The sequence below is a fragment of the Eublepharis macularius genome, chromosome 6 (assembly GCF_028583425.1).
Source record: "Eublepharis macularius isolate TG4126 chromosome 6, MPM_Emac_v1.0, whole genome shotgun sequence".
In the NCBI taxonomy this organism is placed as follows: domain Eukaryota; kingdom Metazoa; phylum Chordata; class Lepidosauria; order Squamata; family Eublepharidae; genus Eublepharis; species Eublepharis macularius.
In genome coordinates, this window is record NC_072795.1 from 22,069,810 (window position 1) to 22,088,084 (window position 18,275).

Sequence of the window (18,275 nt, forward strand, 5' to 3'; positions counted from 1 at the left end):
GTAGGCAGAAAAGACACTTAAGTTGGAGGAAGGCACCTTAGTCTAGAGGAAGGCGTCAGACGTTGCTGAGTGCAATGAGGAGAATACAGGCCAATATTTAGTAAATAGAGTACATTTCAGGCGCTTTACAGTGTTTCGTCCTCAGCAAGTCTTAAGGGTGTGCATCCCCCCCCCCAAAATCCAAGAAATCTAGATCCAGGATTCAGTTTAGTGTAGTGGTTAAGAGAGCGGCAGAACTCTAATCTGGAGAGCTAGGTTTGGTTCCCCACTCCTCCACTTGAAGCCAGCTGGGTCAGTCACAGCTTCTAGGAGCTCTCTCAGCCCCACCCACCTCACAAGGTGATTGTTGTGGGGATAATTATAACATACTTTGTAAGCCACTCTGAGTAGGTGTTAAGTTGTCCTGAAGGGTGGTATATACATCAAATGTTGTTATCTCAAAAAAAAATCTGGGAATCCTGAAATCTGGAAAGATTCTCCATTGACGACAGAGCAATGAATTTGGCCGTTATTTACTATAAGGAAAACTATTGGGGAGGGGAGGTCATTTTTCAAGCAAAATCCACCAAATTTGCAGGGAATCTACTCCTGCTGGTCGTCTTTCAAGTTTCAGAAAGATTGGAGCCCAAGGTCCAGTTGGGCCTCTGAAGAAGCTGCCCTCAGCCACTCTCCATTATTCTCCATGGGAAAGCTATCTGGGGGCTATCTGGGGGCTGGGGGTAGCAAGGTAGGCCAATATTACCATCCACCTGTTGGAAAGTGAACAAAGGCTAAAGGAAGAGGCTTGACTAAGGCCATCTGATGAGTTGTGGTAGAGGTGAGTTACGCTGCTTGCTCTTCACAGCCGTTATGCTATAAGAGCTCACATAAAGCACTGCTTTATTCCAGGTTAGATAAACCACCCCCAGACCTTAAAAATCAAGGTTAGTAATGACACCCTTTACTCCTTTTGGGCATTTCTTTTTGGCCGGGGGGGGGGGGGGCTCCCTGAGAATAAATTGTTGCTTATAGAAGTGGCAATAATACAGATAGTATAAATTGGCTTTTCATGAAGATTCCATCGCATCACAGGTTGATTTATTGTGTGTGTCCGCATCTGGAATGGATTCTCATTACACTGGTAATGGTAGGCATCGGTCTTCTGCAAGGATATAGGGATCTAATTAGCAGAGAATATTATTTGGCTTTGTTCATAGTTTATTGCAATGTTGCTGTGACCATATCATTAAGCTTGTGGCAAAAGGTGTGTGTGTTTTAAAAATGGGGTCTTTACATCATGATCATGAAAGGTCTTGGCCAGGTCACCGTCAGTGCATTTTAAAGCTCTTATGGATTATCCCCTTGTAGGAAAACAGACTCCTGTCCTGGATATTATCTTGTCCTTTAGGCCTGAGCAAGAGATCAAACAATCCGGCATTTTCAAGCAGACATGCACCAATGCTTAATACTAAAACTCTGGGACACCCAATGAAGTTGATGTCCAATAGATTCAGGGCAGATAAAAGGAAATACTTACTCAAAGAGTCCTTAAATTGTGGGGCTCACTTCCAGTGGATGTAGTGATTGCTATGAGCATAAATTGATTTAAAAGGAAATTAGATTCAGGGAGGGAAGGTCCATCAATGACTACTAACCATGGTGAGTAAACAGAACTTCTGTATGCAGAGGCAACAAACCTCTGAATGCCAGTATAAGGAGACATCAGAAAAAGGTCTTGGCCTTTATGCCCTATATGGTGGTCCTCCAGCAGGACGACTGGTTGGCCACTGTGTGAAACAGGATGCTGGACTAGGTGGGACACTGGTCTGATCCAGCAGGGCTCTTCTTATGTTCACATAAAGGAGATGTTTTATTATGAAATGGTGAACAAGAGTCAGGAAGGTTTCTTCTTAAAATACTTGGATTCCTTGGCTTGATTCTGATGTAATGCTCAACCATGGTTTATTATAACATTGGTTAGTTTATGAAACCGTGATTCAACTTGTAGACAGTCATACAGGCCCTGGTTTGCTTTGAGAAACAGTAATTTCAGAGTCTGTTGATTTCTCCATCTCTCCCACTGAGACCTGGCTGATATCCCAGCCCGCAAGAGCAGCTCTGGGAAACAAGCCAGAATGTCCACATTCCTGTGTAAGGCAAAACCATTGTTAAGTTTAATCTTCTTCAAATAATTATTTCAAATCCCACCGTGACAGACCCTGTCTAATATCAGATGGTGGAGCGTCCCACAGTCAGATGATCACGTTAACCATAGTTAACCATGGTTTCATGGGACAGCTGAACCAAACCATGGTTGTAAGGAAAACTGATTTTAAAAAATTGCCCTAGAGCCTGAAAATAAAAGCACCCTGCCTATACTTAACTTTCTGAACTCATTGATACAATCTACGAACCTCTCACCACTTGGGGAAGTGGAGAGTATGTAACATGATGTTTTATTAACCAAGCAGGAGTTTTGTATAAGCAGTCATATCATATAAGCACAAACTCTGCAATGTATTTTTTTTGTTTCGACAGCAACAAGGGGTGAGAATCTTTGTGATGCTCTACAAAGAAGTGGAGCTTGCTCTCGGCATCAACAGCGAATACAGCAAGCGGACTCTAATGCGTTTGCATCCCAACATTAAGGTAGCCTTGGTCTTTGTAGCCATAGTTGTGGCTTAATATCTCTAAAGCATGAGATGTACTAGGCTCTGGGCTGGGTTTATAGTTTCTCTGGTGTAGCAAGATTTGCATTCACTTTATATTAAAAAGTTCCCAAGCTCAAAATTGGGAAGAAGCTGTGTTTGAGAGAAGGGGCAGAACTCATGCACTGCACATATAAGGTTGCAAAGAGATGGGATATTTTTCAGTGGTTAATGCCAAGAAAATGTCGTGATGCGACATCCCCCCATGGGTCAGTAATGACTCGGTGCTTGCACAGGGGACTACCTTTACCTTTTACTTAATCCTGTACTGCTTCAAGTCTATCAGAAATGATGCAGAATAGATTCAGTTGTTGGATGCCAAGGCTCAGTATAGGAAGGTGTGAAGTGGTAATAAACAGAGCTTCGGAGCATGTGTAGAAAGCTGATGTTTCTGTCAAAATATAAAAGTTCCAGACTCCCACTCCTTTCTTTTGCACGGAACACATTGTTAATGTCACTCTAGCTCTTCCTCTGGAAAGGAACAATATTTCTCACTGCATATCAATAAGCTATGTCTTCTTGATGTCAGGGCTTAACCCCAGAACCTGTTGTTTTTTACTGTATTTATTTACATTATTTATAGTTTGCCTTACTCACTGAGGCTCAAGGACAGAGTAAGTCAATGCAATCAACAGGATATATCATCTAATAAACAACGTAATCGGGCTAGGATTGCAGAAATTTGAAACAGCAAAAAATATTGGACATGATAGTGCGAGCAGGATAATAGATACAGCAAACAGATAATGCATGCTGTACACATTCTATATACATTTTTTGTAAAAAGCACTTTCCTGAAGAAGTGAGCTGTGACTAGCTCATACCCTACCACAAATTTTGCTAGTCTTATAGGTGCTACCTGACTCTTGCTCTTTCCTGTGCAGTAGGTTAGTTTCATGGGTGAGTGGAGATTGAAAGTTGGTCTCCCAAGTCCCGGTCCAAGACTGTAACGACTGTGTCTTGCCTTTGTCCTAATCTTGGAGATTCTCTAGCATTCGTTTAATCCATTATTAAATAAAGAAAAATGTCTTCATCAAACTTGCATTGTATGTAAATGTGAAGAGTGACATCTTCTGGGGTCCTTCCATATTTTTCTTTAACTGCTTAGTGACTGATATAACTTGGGTGCATTTTTCATGCAGGTCATGAGACACCCAGATCATGTATCATCTTCAGTTTATTTGTGGGCTCATCATGAGAAACTGGTGGTAATTGACCAGTCCGTTGCTTTTGTTGGAGGCATCGACTTGGCTTATGGCAGGTGGGATGATGACGAGCACCGGCTGACCGATGTTGGCAGTGCGAAACGGATGAACGCAACCAAGTCCACATCTTCGATGAACCTTACCGTATGTATGGCCTCAACAGTCTCAGCTCTTGATCTCAGAACATGTAAAAGATGTACAAGATGTAGATTTATGAAGGTAGATCTCATATTGTTTCGGCATTCAGGCTGACTGTAGAGAATTTCCATGTAATGTTTGACATGAGTCCGTCCCCCCCCCCCCTCCCCACAACTGATTCAATTTCTTGCCCAGTTTTGGCTTTTGGGCCACAGACAGAAAGCCTAGTAAATAAATCCCGTCTTTCCTTAAAGCAGTATACGGCCAGCTGATAGGGTCATTTCGTACACCCAGCAAACCCCAAGAATATGATATGCCAGACTTCTAGAGGTCTTGAGTCGACATGCAGCTGCTGCAAGTTGTGCGATTGTTGCAGTCCTACTTTTGATCTGCTGTGTTTGCACACATTACAGCAACTGCATCCCCTTTCAGGACTGGCCCTGTAATTTGCCACCTGTGGCCTCAGGTGGCACATATGTGGTGGTGGTGGAGGGAGCTTCATTATCTGTTGCTCTCTTGACTTTACCTCCTGCTGCCTCTTCCCTTCAGGAGCCAGAACAACTGATACTCCTTCCCTTCTCATTTCTAAGGTGCCTCAAAAAAGCGTAGAAAGTCATGCATGTCCCATAGGGCTCCCCAACTTCTCACAAAGAGCCCGTGGTTCACACACCGCTTGTTGCCCTGTGCTTCAAGACATTTAGGAAACAAGGAGGGGAAGGAATATTCGCTGCTCTGGCTTCTGGGTGGGAAGGTGGGCAGGCGAGGCCAGGTGGGGTTGTCCGCAGGCAGAACCTCTCTATCTCCATTCCTCACATGGAAGTATGGATTCATCTAGTCATCATCACCCCCGTTTAATGCCAGCTGGAAAGCATTTGAGGGGAGATCCATTTTGATTCTCCCGCCTGCATTCAACAAGAGCATGTTTCTTGGAAGGCTCCCCCCCCGCCCCCGCCATGGTGAGTGCCTTCAAATCATAGCTGATTTATGGCAGGGTTTTCAAGGCAGGAGACTTTCAGAGGTGGTTTGCCATTGCCTGGCTCTGCATAGCAACCCTGGGTCTCCCTTGGAGGTCTCCCATCCAATTACTAACCAAGGCCGACCCTGCTTAGCATCTGAGATCTGACGAGATCAGGCTCACCTAGGCTATCCAGGTCAGGACAGTCTGGCTCTTAGCTGCATCTTATTTCTCCTCAGTCTTTGGCTGAGCCGGTTCATCCGGAGGCACAACCCCCACCAAAGCTGCCCTTGCAAGAAAACGGTGACAACGTGCCAGATTTGTCAAGAATGAAAGGGGTAGGGAAAACCAGGAAATTTGCCCGGTTCAGCATTTACAAGCAACTCCACCGGCATGGCTTACATCACGCGGACAGCGTGAGCAGCGTTGACAGCGAGTCACGTGAGTGATGCTTACTTGTAATTTTGCTCGTCTGTGAGTATAATAGTGCATAAAGTCAGAAGACCTGGGGAACCAAGTTTGTTTTCTGACTTGCTTTCTCCAGGGCTTGACGTGTATTTCCACTTAGAAACAAGTAAAACGTCATTAGCATTTATGTAGCACTTAAAAGGGCATGCAAAAGGGCTCACATACATTATGTCAGTATTCCTTCAACAGCCCTGGGTCAGTATCCCCATACTACAGACAAAAAGTTTGAGGCGGAAATCTAATGTCTTGCCTAAGGGTACCTAATGAGCTTGGCTGAGGTGAGATTTACTAACTAACTAGGGCTCCCCATCTGTTTCTGGATTTAAAGACCCATGGATGGTGCCCTCCTATGAGAACCAGCATTAGCTGAAGTTAGGCTGGCTGAGACCAGCCTTGGGAGGGCTTTTTCTGCCACCGTTCTGCCAAAGAGGTGAGGCCAGTGCTAACCTACCGGCCTTGCACACTGAACTAGAAGGCTTTCAAACTCAACTGAAGAGGGATGGCGTTTTTTGCCAGGCTCCTTGCTGTTTTTATTCCTGTACTAGCAACACAGCCCATTTAAAAAAATACAGGCCCTAGAAAACCCGGGAATGCTGGTCTTCTCACAGCAGTGGCTTCCTTCGGAGGGGCTCACCTGGCCCCTCTGGAGGGGCTCGTCGTGCAGTGGCCAGCTCCCTCCGGAGGAGCGGGCTCGCCTAGCCATCCTGTGGCGGCAGCGTCCTCCGGAGGGGCCAGCTCGCATGGCTGTCCCATGGTGGCAGCTCCCTCCGGAAGGGCGGGCGGGTTCACCTGGCTGTCCTGCAGCGGTGGCTCCCTCTGGAGGTTGCATTGGCCAGCACAGGCACACCAGGATAAAAGTGCATCGTCGGGAACAATGTTTCCCTTTTATGTAGAAAGATATGTTTAGTTTATTGTTTGGTCTGATTTTAACTTGCCCAGCACCTAGAGCGTCTTTGACTGGACAGGCAGTCTAAATAAATAACTAACATCCTGCCAGTTGAATGGTAGCTTTTGTCCCTGCTGTGTTGATTCTTAGCAAGAAGTTCTCGCAAAATATATGTTAATTTGCCTGGGCAGATAAAGGCTCAATCCGCAGCTTGAAGACGGGTGTTGGTGAACTTCTTGGAGAAACACGGTTCTGGCACGGAAAGGATTATTGCAACTTTGTCTTCAAGGACTGGGTTCAGCTGGATAAACCCTTTGCCGGTAAGTGTCATGAAGCAGGGTCCTTTCCTCTGTCTGTCCTTGAGTGTGTTCTTTCCGTCTGTGATCAATGAAGTCTCCCCCAGTTTTGTTTCTTCAGGTATTTTAGGACCAGTACACAGGAACTTCAACTTCTGTGTTCATTGAAGCAGAAAACAATTTCTTTTTAAAGAGATTAGAAAGTGGCTTGAGAGAGGTTTTACATGCCATAGGGTGAACTCATATTTCTGTTGACCAGCTGTCACCTCTGGTTTCTGAAACAATGCAAAAAGAAGCAAACCCCATTTTTCAGAACTTAAATTAGGATGCATGTGCACACCATGGGCTGCAATCCCTTTCCTGAACATCCTTCAGTTTTCTGCAAAAAATATGATTGGCTGTTCCCAGCCTGGTTATGGGATATGCAGTCCTAACGGTGTATGTCAAGCTACAGGCTGCATTGCATTTGGAACAATATGAGGAAGGGGGAGTCATCATCAGAGCATGGCTGGGAGGAAGGGTTCCCTTCCTGGATGCTGTCCCTTGCAGTCATAACTAAGCTCCAAAACAAACTAAAATGAAACTATTACAAACTAATGAGGGGAGGTAGTGGAGGTAGGAGAGGGAAAAGGGAAAGAGAGGAATTGCAAGCAGCCTTTCAGGGGTTATTTCGGGCTGGAGCAGCAAGGTGAAGGTGAGAAAGGAGTTTTGCTAGACCCAAGCCATTGTGCGCAAGGATGTTTGTGTCTTGTCTGAATATCCTGTGATGCTTCTGATGTACACTGTATTCCTGTCTCCATAGACTTCATCGATCGCTATACTACGCCAAGGATGCCATGGCATGATGTTGCCTCCGTTGTGCACGGCAAAGCTGCCCGCGATGTAGCTCGACATTTTATTCAGCGCTGGAATTTCACAAAGGTGGGTTTGCATTGACAGAGAACCTGAATCTTTTTGTAGTTTCGTACATTATATATTGAACTTAGGCAGATGTCTGTGTATTTTGAGATTCCATAAACTACAAAATGTTGCATTGATGCGGCATCTTGAGAGCCTTAGCTTTCCTTTTAACAACAACAACAACAACAACAATAATAAAGCTAGCTGAGAAGGGCTCAGCACAATTTTCAAAAGTTGAGAGGAAGGCTCCATGTGACTCTATTTCCCTCCAATGACAATCAGGAGCAAAATAATTGACAAAAATGGGTTAATTTATACAGGTTTCTTGTGGTTCAGAATCTCATATTTTAGCCTAGGGCATGTACAAGCTTACCTGTGGGCAGTTAGGCTTGTACATCTACAAGCTTATGGAAATTAAAATTTCACCCCAAGTTCAAAGTTGGTAATTGTTGCAATGTTGAAGTTGCTGAATTTAACTGGAATTGGTAGAATCAATTTTTACTTTAAAAAAAAATCAAATGTTGAATAAAAATCCAAACTTTTTCCAAAATGAACTTTTTCTCACTGCAGTTTGGCACTAGATCACTCTTGGATACCAGGGGAAAAGAGCAAAAGTCCAATAGCACCTATAAGACACTAATAAAATTAGTGGTAGGGTATGAGCTTTCGTGAGCCACAACTCACTTCTTACACAGCTCACTTCTTCAGTAGAATCTGAAGAAGTGAGCTGTGGCTCACGAAAGCACATATCCTAGCACTAATTTTATAAGTCTTATAGGTGCTTCTGGACTCTTGCTCTTTTCCACTGCAGACAGACAGACTAACACAACTACCGATCTTGATCTTTGATACCAGTTATCCTAAAGTAACTTGAAATTGATTGTGATTTTTTTATATACATTCAGGAATCAAACATTCCCAACTGTGAGTTTCATACTCTGAATCTGAGCAGAGTGATTGTTTCAAGCTTTATAGCTCTTACCCAAATCTTTTCTTGAAACCTGTTTTGCCCCAAACTCATGCTGTTCTTTTACATATGCCAGTTCCACTATATGTAACTTTATTTCTGCATCTTCTTTTCCCCTTTCCTTTTTGTCCTGGAAAAAACATCTAAATGCAACTCAGAAACTTAACTTCAAAACAAGTGTGATATAAGGAGCCAAACTTAGATTTGAAGGTGGGAAATAGCAGCTGCAAGCACCATGATTTGGATTGGGGCTGCAGTGCAGGAGTGTGTGTGTGGTGTGTGTTAAACCTCTTCCATCCCAGACTATTAGAGTGAGTGTCCTTTTCTCCCTTGTGTACATGAACCTACCATATACTGAGTCAAACCCCAGTCTGTTGAGCTGAGTCTTGTCAACTTTGATTGGGAGCAGCACTCCGGGTTCTCAGACAGAGAAAGGTCTTTCCAAAAAACTGCTGTCTGAGATTCTTTTTACTGGAGATGTTAAGAATCAAACACAAGACCTTCTGCATTCAAACCATAATAAAAGCCTGTGTGAGGTGAGGAAAGTGTTGATGAGTGAAGGGAGGGGAAAAGTGCTCGTAAACCTCTCAACATCAGATCTAGCTTGGCTCTAAATCTGACATACAGTTTTATGTATTTTAACGGGCTTCTTTGTTTTCATTTCAAAGATCATGAAATCCAAATACCGATCCCTCTCCTACCCTTTCCTGCTGCCAAAATCTCAACGAACAGCTGATGAGTTGCAGTACCAAGTCCCTGAGGCTGTGCGCGCCACTGTTCAGGTAGGACAGTTGTTGTACGTGTCCGTCTTCCATCTGCTATGAGGGTTGATTTTGGATTTGTCTAGCGAGAAGCCGCCAAGGAGATCCCTGAAACTGCCACAGTCTTCTCTGTCAAATGCCTTTTTTTGTTTAATAGACTGTACTAACTTCTTGGACATCTCCAGAGACACTGTGCCCAGTTATCTTTCTTTGCACTGAGAACTCTTTTTTTTCCAAATTTTTTTTATTGAATTAGATTATAATATTATTCAAAACATACATTACCCCCTTATAAATCTTTTTCTAACCACCTCCCTTTCCTCCCCCCTTTTTGTTGACTTCCAACAGTTTTCCAACCCTAAGTCTATCTTATTATTTAATTATGTAATATCTCATATATCCTATTATACACACATTTAATACTCTTTTCTCTAAGCTTATTTAATCTCTACTAAAAATACTCTATAATATAAATTTCCCTTTGGATGCCTCAATTAAATCACATATCCTACATAAAATAATACTAGCATAATAATATATATTAGCAATCAAGATATTAAAAGATATAACATTGTATTCATTTTACTTTCCAATCACCTATGTTCTTTGCTTTCCACCATCATCTTAACTCTAATATTAGCTTAGACTCTAATACTCTATTACTCATCCATCTTTTACTATTTTTGTTCTAGGCTTCTTTTAAATCTATAAGGTAATTGTTATATTCAAATATCTCTTACATAAACTTTACTTAAACTATATATTGTAAATAATATCTAACTATCTTAATCTTATATATCCATAGTGAAACATCCATTATTTAGTACTCTATAGTTTTTGATTTTATCATAACTCCATTAATAGCTTAGATTTTTATAATTAAATTCCCCCCTCGGTAAAGTCACTTCTCTCTTCTTCTGTTACATTTCAATAATTCTCGAACTGCCACAGTTAGAACTCTCGATTAAAAACTTCAGTTTTCCTTTTCTTTACAGGAGTGGTGTAGTCCTCATGATAAAGGAGAAAACTCTTTAAAAATATTACTGTTTCATTTTGTTGATCGTGATTTTTGAGCCAAGTAATATGAATCTGAGCCAAATGACGATGCTTTTACTCCTTGTCCAGCTTGACTGGCCTGCTTCCACAGCTATGGGTCGCAAGTCAGGAGCACATCTAACTGGCATTTTCTGGTCTGCTTTCTCCTGGGGGATTGGATTTGTGGGCTCTGGGTTTTTTTTGTTTTGTTTTTAATGTATGGCTAGTTGAATGGCTGTGCCGCAGTTAGAAATCTCAAAACATGTCAAACCAGAATGCTGTATCAAAAACCTTGGATTCCACTTGACGTTCAGCTGCAGTGCAGTGAGGACATCATGCTCGGGTCCCTGGGCCTTGGTGTATACTATGAGTGGATGCCCTCATTTTGCAAGCATCTCAGCTAGATCTGTGCAAAAAAAGCGCAGATGCAGCCTTCAAAGCTTAAACGCAAGCTGGGTTGGGTCCAGGGTTTGGGGGGTACCTAGACAAGGTCACTCTGGTGCCCCCCCATGAAGGGCATTGCTTCAGCCACTTCCACCTCATCTGTCTCATCCTAATTCAGACAACAAACAGCACTTAGTCCTTGACCACAAGTTCATTGGTTATGGGGCGGTTGCTCAGTGAGAGAGAGCAGCTGCTTTGCATGCGGGAGGTCTCAGGTTCAATCCCAGGCATTGCTTGTTTTAAAAATCAAGTAGTAGGTGGTGTAAAAGTCCTCTTCCTGAGACCCTGGAGAGCTGCCGCAAGTCAGACACTATTGACCTTGATGGAGCAATGGTCTGACTCAATAGAAGGCAGCTTTGTGAGTATACCCAGCAAGCAAGTGGTGCTGCCATGCCCACACAGAGGCATGCACACAAGAGATTGACAGCCACCCCATTGACTGGAGAAGGGCCAACCCTCCACCCCCATTCAGCACAAAAGGGCCCATGATGGAGGCGGATGCTGTTGTATCACAGCGGGTCAGGAGTTGGAATTTGTCCTTCCCAGGAGGTCCTTCCCATCAGCTTCCTGAAATTGCAGCTCCCCAAATGCTGTTCAGCGATAGAGTGATCATCATGTCATGAATATGCTGCATCTGCATGCCAAAGACACATTCAAGTTTAATCTGAGACCTGCAGTACACAGAAATCGCTCCCAGAGGGGATCAGCTAAAATCACTTCTGTGCTTTCATAGAGAGCACATTCCCTTTTTTAAAGCAGCACCCTTGTATTTTTCTCTGCAGGCAGTAGTCCCCTGCACCCTAGAGATATGCATGCCATTTTTGACACTCCAACTGTATCTGTAAATAATACATATGTGTGAATAAATAAATAAGAAGGAGCTCTGTAGAAACCTTTGTGGAAATGTGGCTCTTGGCAAGCAGTGTTCTACTCAACCAATCAGGAGACAGTTAGGACTTTTGCTCAGTGAGCCAGCCAATGGGCAAAGGAACCAGTTTAGAATATTAAGAATCAGCAATTTAAGAGCAGGACTGTTCTGCAGAGGAGGTGGAAAATAAGCTTGCCATGAAATTGACCGAGAAATGCAATTATCTAAAGGCAATTTAGGAAACCCCCTGGCTGCTCCTGGACATTCTGAGGGCTGGCCTGGTCCAGGAAATTATCCCTTGCCAATTGCATTTGTTTAATCTCTGATGGCTCTGGGCAGCACTGCCTTCTGAGAGGACATTTCCAAGCCACATCTGCTAAATCAGGCTTTCTTCCCTGATTTCCATTTTGACTAAAATAGCTTCCTGTGCATAGCTGCAGATAGTGAGTAACATTCAGATGCACGTGTGGGAGAATGTGGTTGAAGAGGCTGTTAATTTACATTAGAGCCTGAAAGCCTTCCACAATACATCAGAGCCTGAACCTTCTGCAGACCTACTCCAGTCTAAGCACATGGATTCAACTCTGCATGGAATCACACTGCCAAGCGGGACCAATTCTCTAACGAGATGAGGCTGAGAATTAGGCATCAAGAGTGTTGACTCAAATGTGTTCTAGTCATACGGAAAAAGAGAGACTATTAAAGTAGGACTTTTCCTTCAAGACATGAGTGGAAGTTTTTATCTGTGGGTAGCAAGTCACTCCTTTGAAAGGAACTAACAAACAGTGAGGTGTTGGGTTGTCTGCAAAGGTAACTGATTCCTTTGTGGGTTGATTGCTCAGGACACAAGATTCATAATCAAGCACTTAGGCGGTGAAGCACATTTTTGCAGGCACGTTCTCTGGTTTCACCGCCCACTTTAATAATTTGTTTCTGGTGTCTGGCTGTTGTTGTTGTTGTACCTAAGAAGAAAGTGTGCATAATGTGCATTTGGGTTACTAGGAAACAAGGCAAGGAACCTTTGTCATGTCAAGAATGCTGGTGGGTAGGAGAGGTAGAGCTTTGTACCAAAAGGATGTAGGCAGCTTTTGTAACATTAATGAATGCCATTAGCACTGTCTGTTAATCACAGAGACGATCTTCCTTTCAGTCCAGAATCTTTGTGCAATGGGCCAGATCCTGAGTTGTCTCCTACATTTTAAAGAGTTGCACAAAATGGAGATTATTACCAGGGACTGAGATAAAGACATATATTTCTATCCCTCCCTTCCTCTAAGGATCTCAGTGCAGTGTGCATTGTTCTCTCCACCTCTTTGTTATCTTCAGAACAACTCTGAGAAATAAGGAATAGGCCAAGGTCACCCAGTAAGTTATGTGGCAAGTGGGAATTTGAGCTGAGGTTTTCCCAGTCCTAGCCCCACTCTACTACAACACTACACTCACTTCTTGGTGGAATTTCCATTCTGTTCTTCACTGGGACTGGGATCTTCACAGCAACTCTTTCGAACCATGGTATAAGTGGGCTTCTTATGTTTGGTTTTTGCATGGAAAACCCAAAATACCCAAATCAAGTGGTATGGGAGTAGAGGCAACAGAGAAGTAGCAAGCAGGCAGGTGGGGAGGATAGAAGGACAGATGTTTGTAGGAGCATCCAGTTTGGAGCAAGAAACATAATATTGGCTGGAGAAAGGCAGGGGAGTAAACTCCGGGAGATCCAGGTTCAAATCCCCATTCTACCTTAGGAACTCTCTGGGACAGTCACTCCCTCGCACCTAAGCTACTTCACAGGATTGTTGTCAGGATGAAAACTGAAGAAGGGGAGAATGATGCTGTAAGCTCCTTGGGATCACCGTCAGAGACAAAACTGGTGTATATCTAAATAAATAAAAGTATTTTTGCAGAAAGACTAGACTAGAATCGGGCATGATAGAACCATTGTTGCTCATAGTATATGTACTGTTATCTCTGGTCAAGAAGATGTTGCAGGATTTCTAGTGCTCTGGAAACCTGTTCAACCTGCTTGGCCAGAGCAAATAGCAGTGGGTATGTGCATCATGAGTAAGGCACCTTCAGATAGCTTAGAAATCACTGCCTTTCTTCATCCATTAGTGCTTTTGCGTTATTTCCGAACAATGCTCTTCTTGATGGAAGATTTATGGAAATGACATTTGATGTGGAAACCAAAGCTGTGCAGCAGTATGTGTGTGTAGGCACATTGTGGATATATTTAAGTATATGTGGTCTCTAGGATGTATACCTCTTGGTGTTACCTGAACATCTACCTTATGCCAAGTCAGAATGTTGCTATGTCCAGTCCAATACTGTCGGCCAGCTGTGCTAGGCAGAAGTCTTCAAGGCCTTAGGCAGGGAGCTTTCCTAGCTTTGGAGCCAGGGAGCCTTTAGCTTGGGGATGGGAAGTGGCTCTTAGCAATAGCACCTGCTTTGCATACAGAAGGTCCAAAAATTAGTCCCTTACATCTCCTCTTAAAGGGGTTCACTTAGCAGACTCTGAAAGAGATATTTCAGTGCCTGAGATCCATCTGGAGCCTGCTGCCTGTCAGAAGCTAGATGGAACAATAATGACAGGCCTGATGCCTGTCAGAAGCTAGATGGAACAATAATGATGGGGAAGCGTCACACTTAAAATGCCTGGGGATTTCACCTTTTGCACACTGAGCATTTGTTCTGACATGAACAGTGGCACCTTATATTTATTCCAGCATCAGCTTTTGTAAGTCAGAGCTCGCTTCATCAGATGCATGAAGTGTTTGGCCCATAGGCAGAGGTATGTGTACTCCATACTGCCAACAAAGGGAAAGTGTAGGAGAGGGAAATGTTGCAAAGTGAAGCTAGATTAAAAATATCCATTCCCTTCTATCTTCCTCCCTCAAACTCGCATTTATAGGTACCTGCATTGTGCATGTTTGACTTCCCAGTGGGTCAAATATCAGCTCTAGGAAGGGATTGTATGATTTCTATCAGGGAAATGGGTAAATCCCTTCACACACACACCGCTTCTTTCAGCCCTGATCTGAATCAGCCACTTCTTGTTAGGCTGTTTCTAAAGTCTTTTTTTTTTTAAGCCACAAAGGATCACCACATGAATCTCCCACCTCCCCATGGGGTTTGGTCCTTGTTGAGCTGGTTGATTTTTGTCTTGGCTGTCCCAAAGCTTGCAGGTGATCATTAAATACTCTTCCATACAAAGAAAAATCCCCAGCATATAGAAGACTCAGAGCCGAACTAAAAGTGACGTCTTACACAGGTTGGACACTAGTCGGCTTCCCTCAAGTTTTGATGGGAAATGTAGGCATCCTGGTCTTGCAGCTGTAATGGAGAGCCAAGCTGTAAAACCAGGATGCCTACATTTCCCATCAAAACTTGAGGGAAGCCGACTAGTGTCCAACCTGTGTAAGACATCACTTGTAGTTTAGCTCTAAATTTCACAGAGCAGGCTAGGTTGAAGGAACCCTTCTCCCTGACACATTAGCTTTCTGAGAGCAGGGAATGTTCTTGTACAGAAGAGTTTTCAGCCATGCAAGCCTCTGCCCAAAGTGTTCCTGCCCATCTAGGTGAGAACAAGGGCTTAGTTCATAATTTTTGTCCTGTGAATGGAAGAATTCAGCTATGGGATGTACATTTTTAGAAGTTACTGCGCCTTCTCCAACAAGAGTGTTAGTTGCTCAGCGAAAAGCAGGAAAATGTTCCAGTTGGGAGCCTGCATAAGTGGTTTGAGTGCAGTTCTCTGTGATGCTGCGAGACGGAAAACAATCCATCTTGCCCGACCTTTATGATCTGACACACTGCGCTTTCATCAGATCAGTTCTCCGGCTAGACACTATTTATCTCTGAACGGAGGAATCTTGCCTCGTGCCCTGTGAAGTTCTATCAACCGTTACATATAAAATGAAAACAATTGATTTAAATCCGTGCTTGAAGTACAGAGAACCTTTTGACAGGCTGAAGTCACTGACAGGCTTGCCAACTTTCTGGCGGGGCCTGGAGATCTCCTGAAATTACAACTGATCTCCAGGTAACGAATTATTTCCCTTGGGGAAAATTGGTGCTTTGGAGGGTGTACTTCATAGCAGCATATCCCACTGAGGTCCCTTCCCTTCCCCAACCTCACTATCCCCTGGCCACACCTTCAAGTCTCCAGGAATTTCCCAACCCAGAGTTGGCAGCCGTACTGACAGTCCTTGCTAGAAAGAGCTCAGAGCAGCCTTGGCTAACTCTCAGGCACAGTAGGGGCTGATCCAGCCAAGTCCAGACGGTGCATTCTTATGTCTGCAGGCAGGACCTGGTGGCTTCCAAAGCCACACTCCTCAAGAGGGATGGCAGGGAATGACCTCAGAACGTGCCTGCTGCCTTTTGCAGCCTTGGATGGCCGGTGGGTCTTAGGCGGAGAGATCTCAGCCCCAAACCTACCTCACAGGGCTGAGGGCAAAATGGACAGAGTCACACACAGCGGTGTCCTCAGTTTCTAGGAAGCTTAAAAAACTATAGAGGTAGTTGTAATGACTCCTTATCTTCCGTGTACACCGATACATTTCTGCAGACAGGTTTATAAGAGGCAGCCTGCTGGATCAGACCACTGGGCCATTTGGTACAGTACCCAATAACAACAACAACAACAACAACAACATTCGATTTATATACCACCCTTCAGGACAACTTAATCCCCACTCAGAGCGGTTTATAAAGTGTGTTATTATCCTCAATCACCCTGTGAGGGAGTGGGGCTGAGAGAGCTCTGAGAGAGCTGGGAGTAACCTACGGTCACCCAGCTGGCTTCAAGCGGAGGAGTGGGGAATCAAACCCAGTTCTCCAGATTAGAGTCCTGCTGCTCTTAACCACTACACCAGACTGGCTCACCAAATTGGCCCTGTTTTACACAGTGACCAACCAGTTGGCCTTGAGGGTCAACCAACAGGGCATAAACCAAGGCCTCTCCCTGTTGCTGCCTCACAGCACTAGTATTCATGAGTTTACTGCATCTGAACATGGAGGTTCCTAAAGGCTAGTACCCATCGTTGGACCTCTTCTCCCACGAATCTGTCCAATGCCCTTTAAAAACCATCTGTGCTGGAGGCTAACAACATCCACTGGAAGTGGGAAATGGGCTGATATTCTAACCATGGGTCTTGACCCATGGCGTGTGGGCCGATCATGCTGGGCAGTATCCTACTACTCCCTGTGCAGAAGATGCAGTCCTCTTTATTGCTTCAGGTCTTTCTGACCCCTTGGAGGGATCAGTCCCAGAATCATGGGACCCACGAGTATGAAAGGATTTGCCGCTTGGGGGAGGCCTGGAGTGAGGAGGAACAAGGAGTTGAAGTCTCTCTTCCTTTGTGTGCAGCACACAACCTGCTGGCCTTCGTGGCCGTTCCCCTGCATGGATCCTGCACCCTCAGGAGTGATCTTTGCAGGGGTGGAAAAAACTGCAGTGTTGGAGGGGTAGGATACTGCTCACTCAAGTTGAGTTCCTCATTTGCGAAACGGCCTATCTCACAGGGTGACTCTGAGGATCGCAATCATTAAAATACTGTATATGTTTAAATATATTATTATTAATGACAATGGCAAAACATGATTCACCTGGAGGAGATGGGCGGTCTAAACTTCTTCCCTTCTAGCATGTATTAGTAGACCAGGATGAATGAAGGCAGTTTCAGCGTTTGCAAACTTAGCTTGGACGTTAATTTAGAAAAAAGACTGAATGGCTGACATGTTCTTTTCTAGGTGCTCCGCTCTGCTGCTGACTGGTCGGCTGGGATCAAGTATCATGAGGAATCCATCCATTCTGCTTATGTGAATGTGATTGAAAACAGCAAGCACTACATATATATTGAGGTAGGTAGCAAGCTTGTGGGAAGGATGGGGCACATGAGCAAGACGGTCTTTTTGTCCTGATCCCTGCAAGTTTGTTTGTGAAATTCACTCAATGAACTATGTCAGCTTCTGTTGAAACATACCAAACTGTGCATGAATGAACTTCTGTAAGCGAGGACAATAAATTGTTTTTTAAAAAATTGCCTTGCACGATTTCCGCTCAAATTTGCAAACCTGAATTTTTAATCAAGGCCGTATTTTGAATTGAGTAACAGATGAAGAAGAGACAAGAAGTAATACTGGAGGTTGTCAGAACATCAAAGGAACAATAGGCAATTAATTCAAGCACCAAAATCTACATATGAATGAAAATAAGACTTCATACAAAAACAGCAAATGTTTTCTTTGTTTTTAAGACATCATGGTTATGTGGTGCAGCAAGCAACAGAATATATTCATTTACTTGGTGCATTTTATCACATTTTTTTTCCAAGGAGCTCGGGACAGCATACATAATTCTCCCCTCCATGTTTATTCTCACAACAACCCTGTAAGGGTTGTTTAGGCTGAGAGAGAATGAATGGCCCAAGGTCACTTAGTAAGTTTCATGGCAGGCAGGCATCCCCACCTGAGTATGAGAGAAAACAAAAAATCCCACTTGGAAATGGAGCCTGCTATTCCTTGTTTTCATACACACTTGCATTGGTGAAAAGTTTTTTTTTTAAATCTGCTGCCAAATTAATTGAAGAATCTTTTTAGCTGCTATAAAAGTTTCTAGGTGGTTGATCTAATCAGGGAGTGGACTAGATACTGTGTCCCCAGCAGCCTGGGTG

General features: G+C 43.8%; 1 protein-coding gene across 1 annotated transcript in view; it reads left to right on the forward strand.

The window, feature by feature from the left end:
* PLD1 (phospholipase D1) overlaps positions 1–18,275 on the forward strand; it is a 174,170-nt gene that overhangs the window by 115,357 nt on the left and 40,538 nt on the right. Inside the window, exons 13-19 of the mRNA XM_054982555.1 lie at positions 2,518–2,628; positions 3,830–4,036; positions 5,225–5,426; positions 6,531–6,659; positions 7,438–7,556; positions 9,171–9,284; positions 17,353–17,463. Coding sequence (XP_054838530.1) covers positions 2,518–2,628; positions 3,830–4,036; positions 5,225–5,426; positions 6,531–6,659; positions 7,438–7,556; positions 9,171–9,284; positions 17,353–17,463 — 993 coding nt within the window. The remainder of the gene's footprint in view (positions 1–2,517; positions 2,629–3,829; positions 4,037–5,224; positions 5,427–6,530; positions 6,660–7,437; positions 7,557–9,170; positions 9,285–17,352; positions 17,464–18,275) is intronic.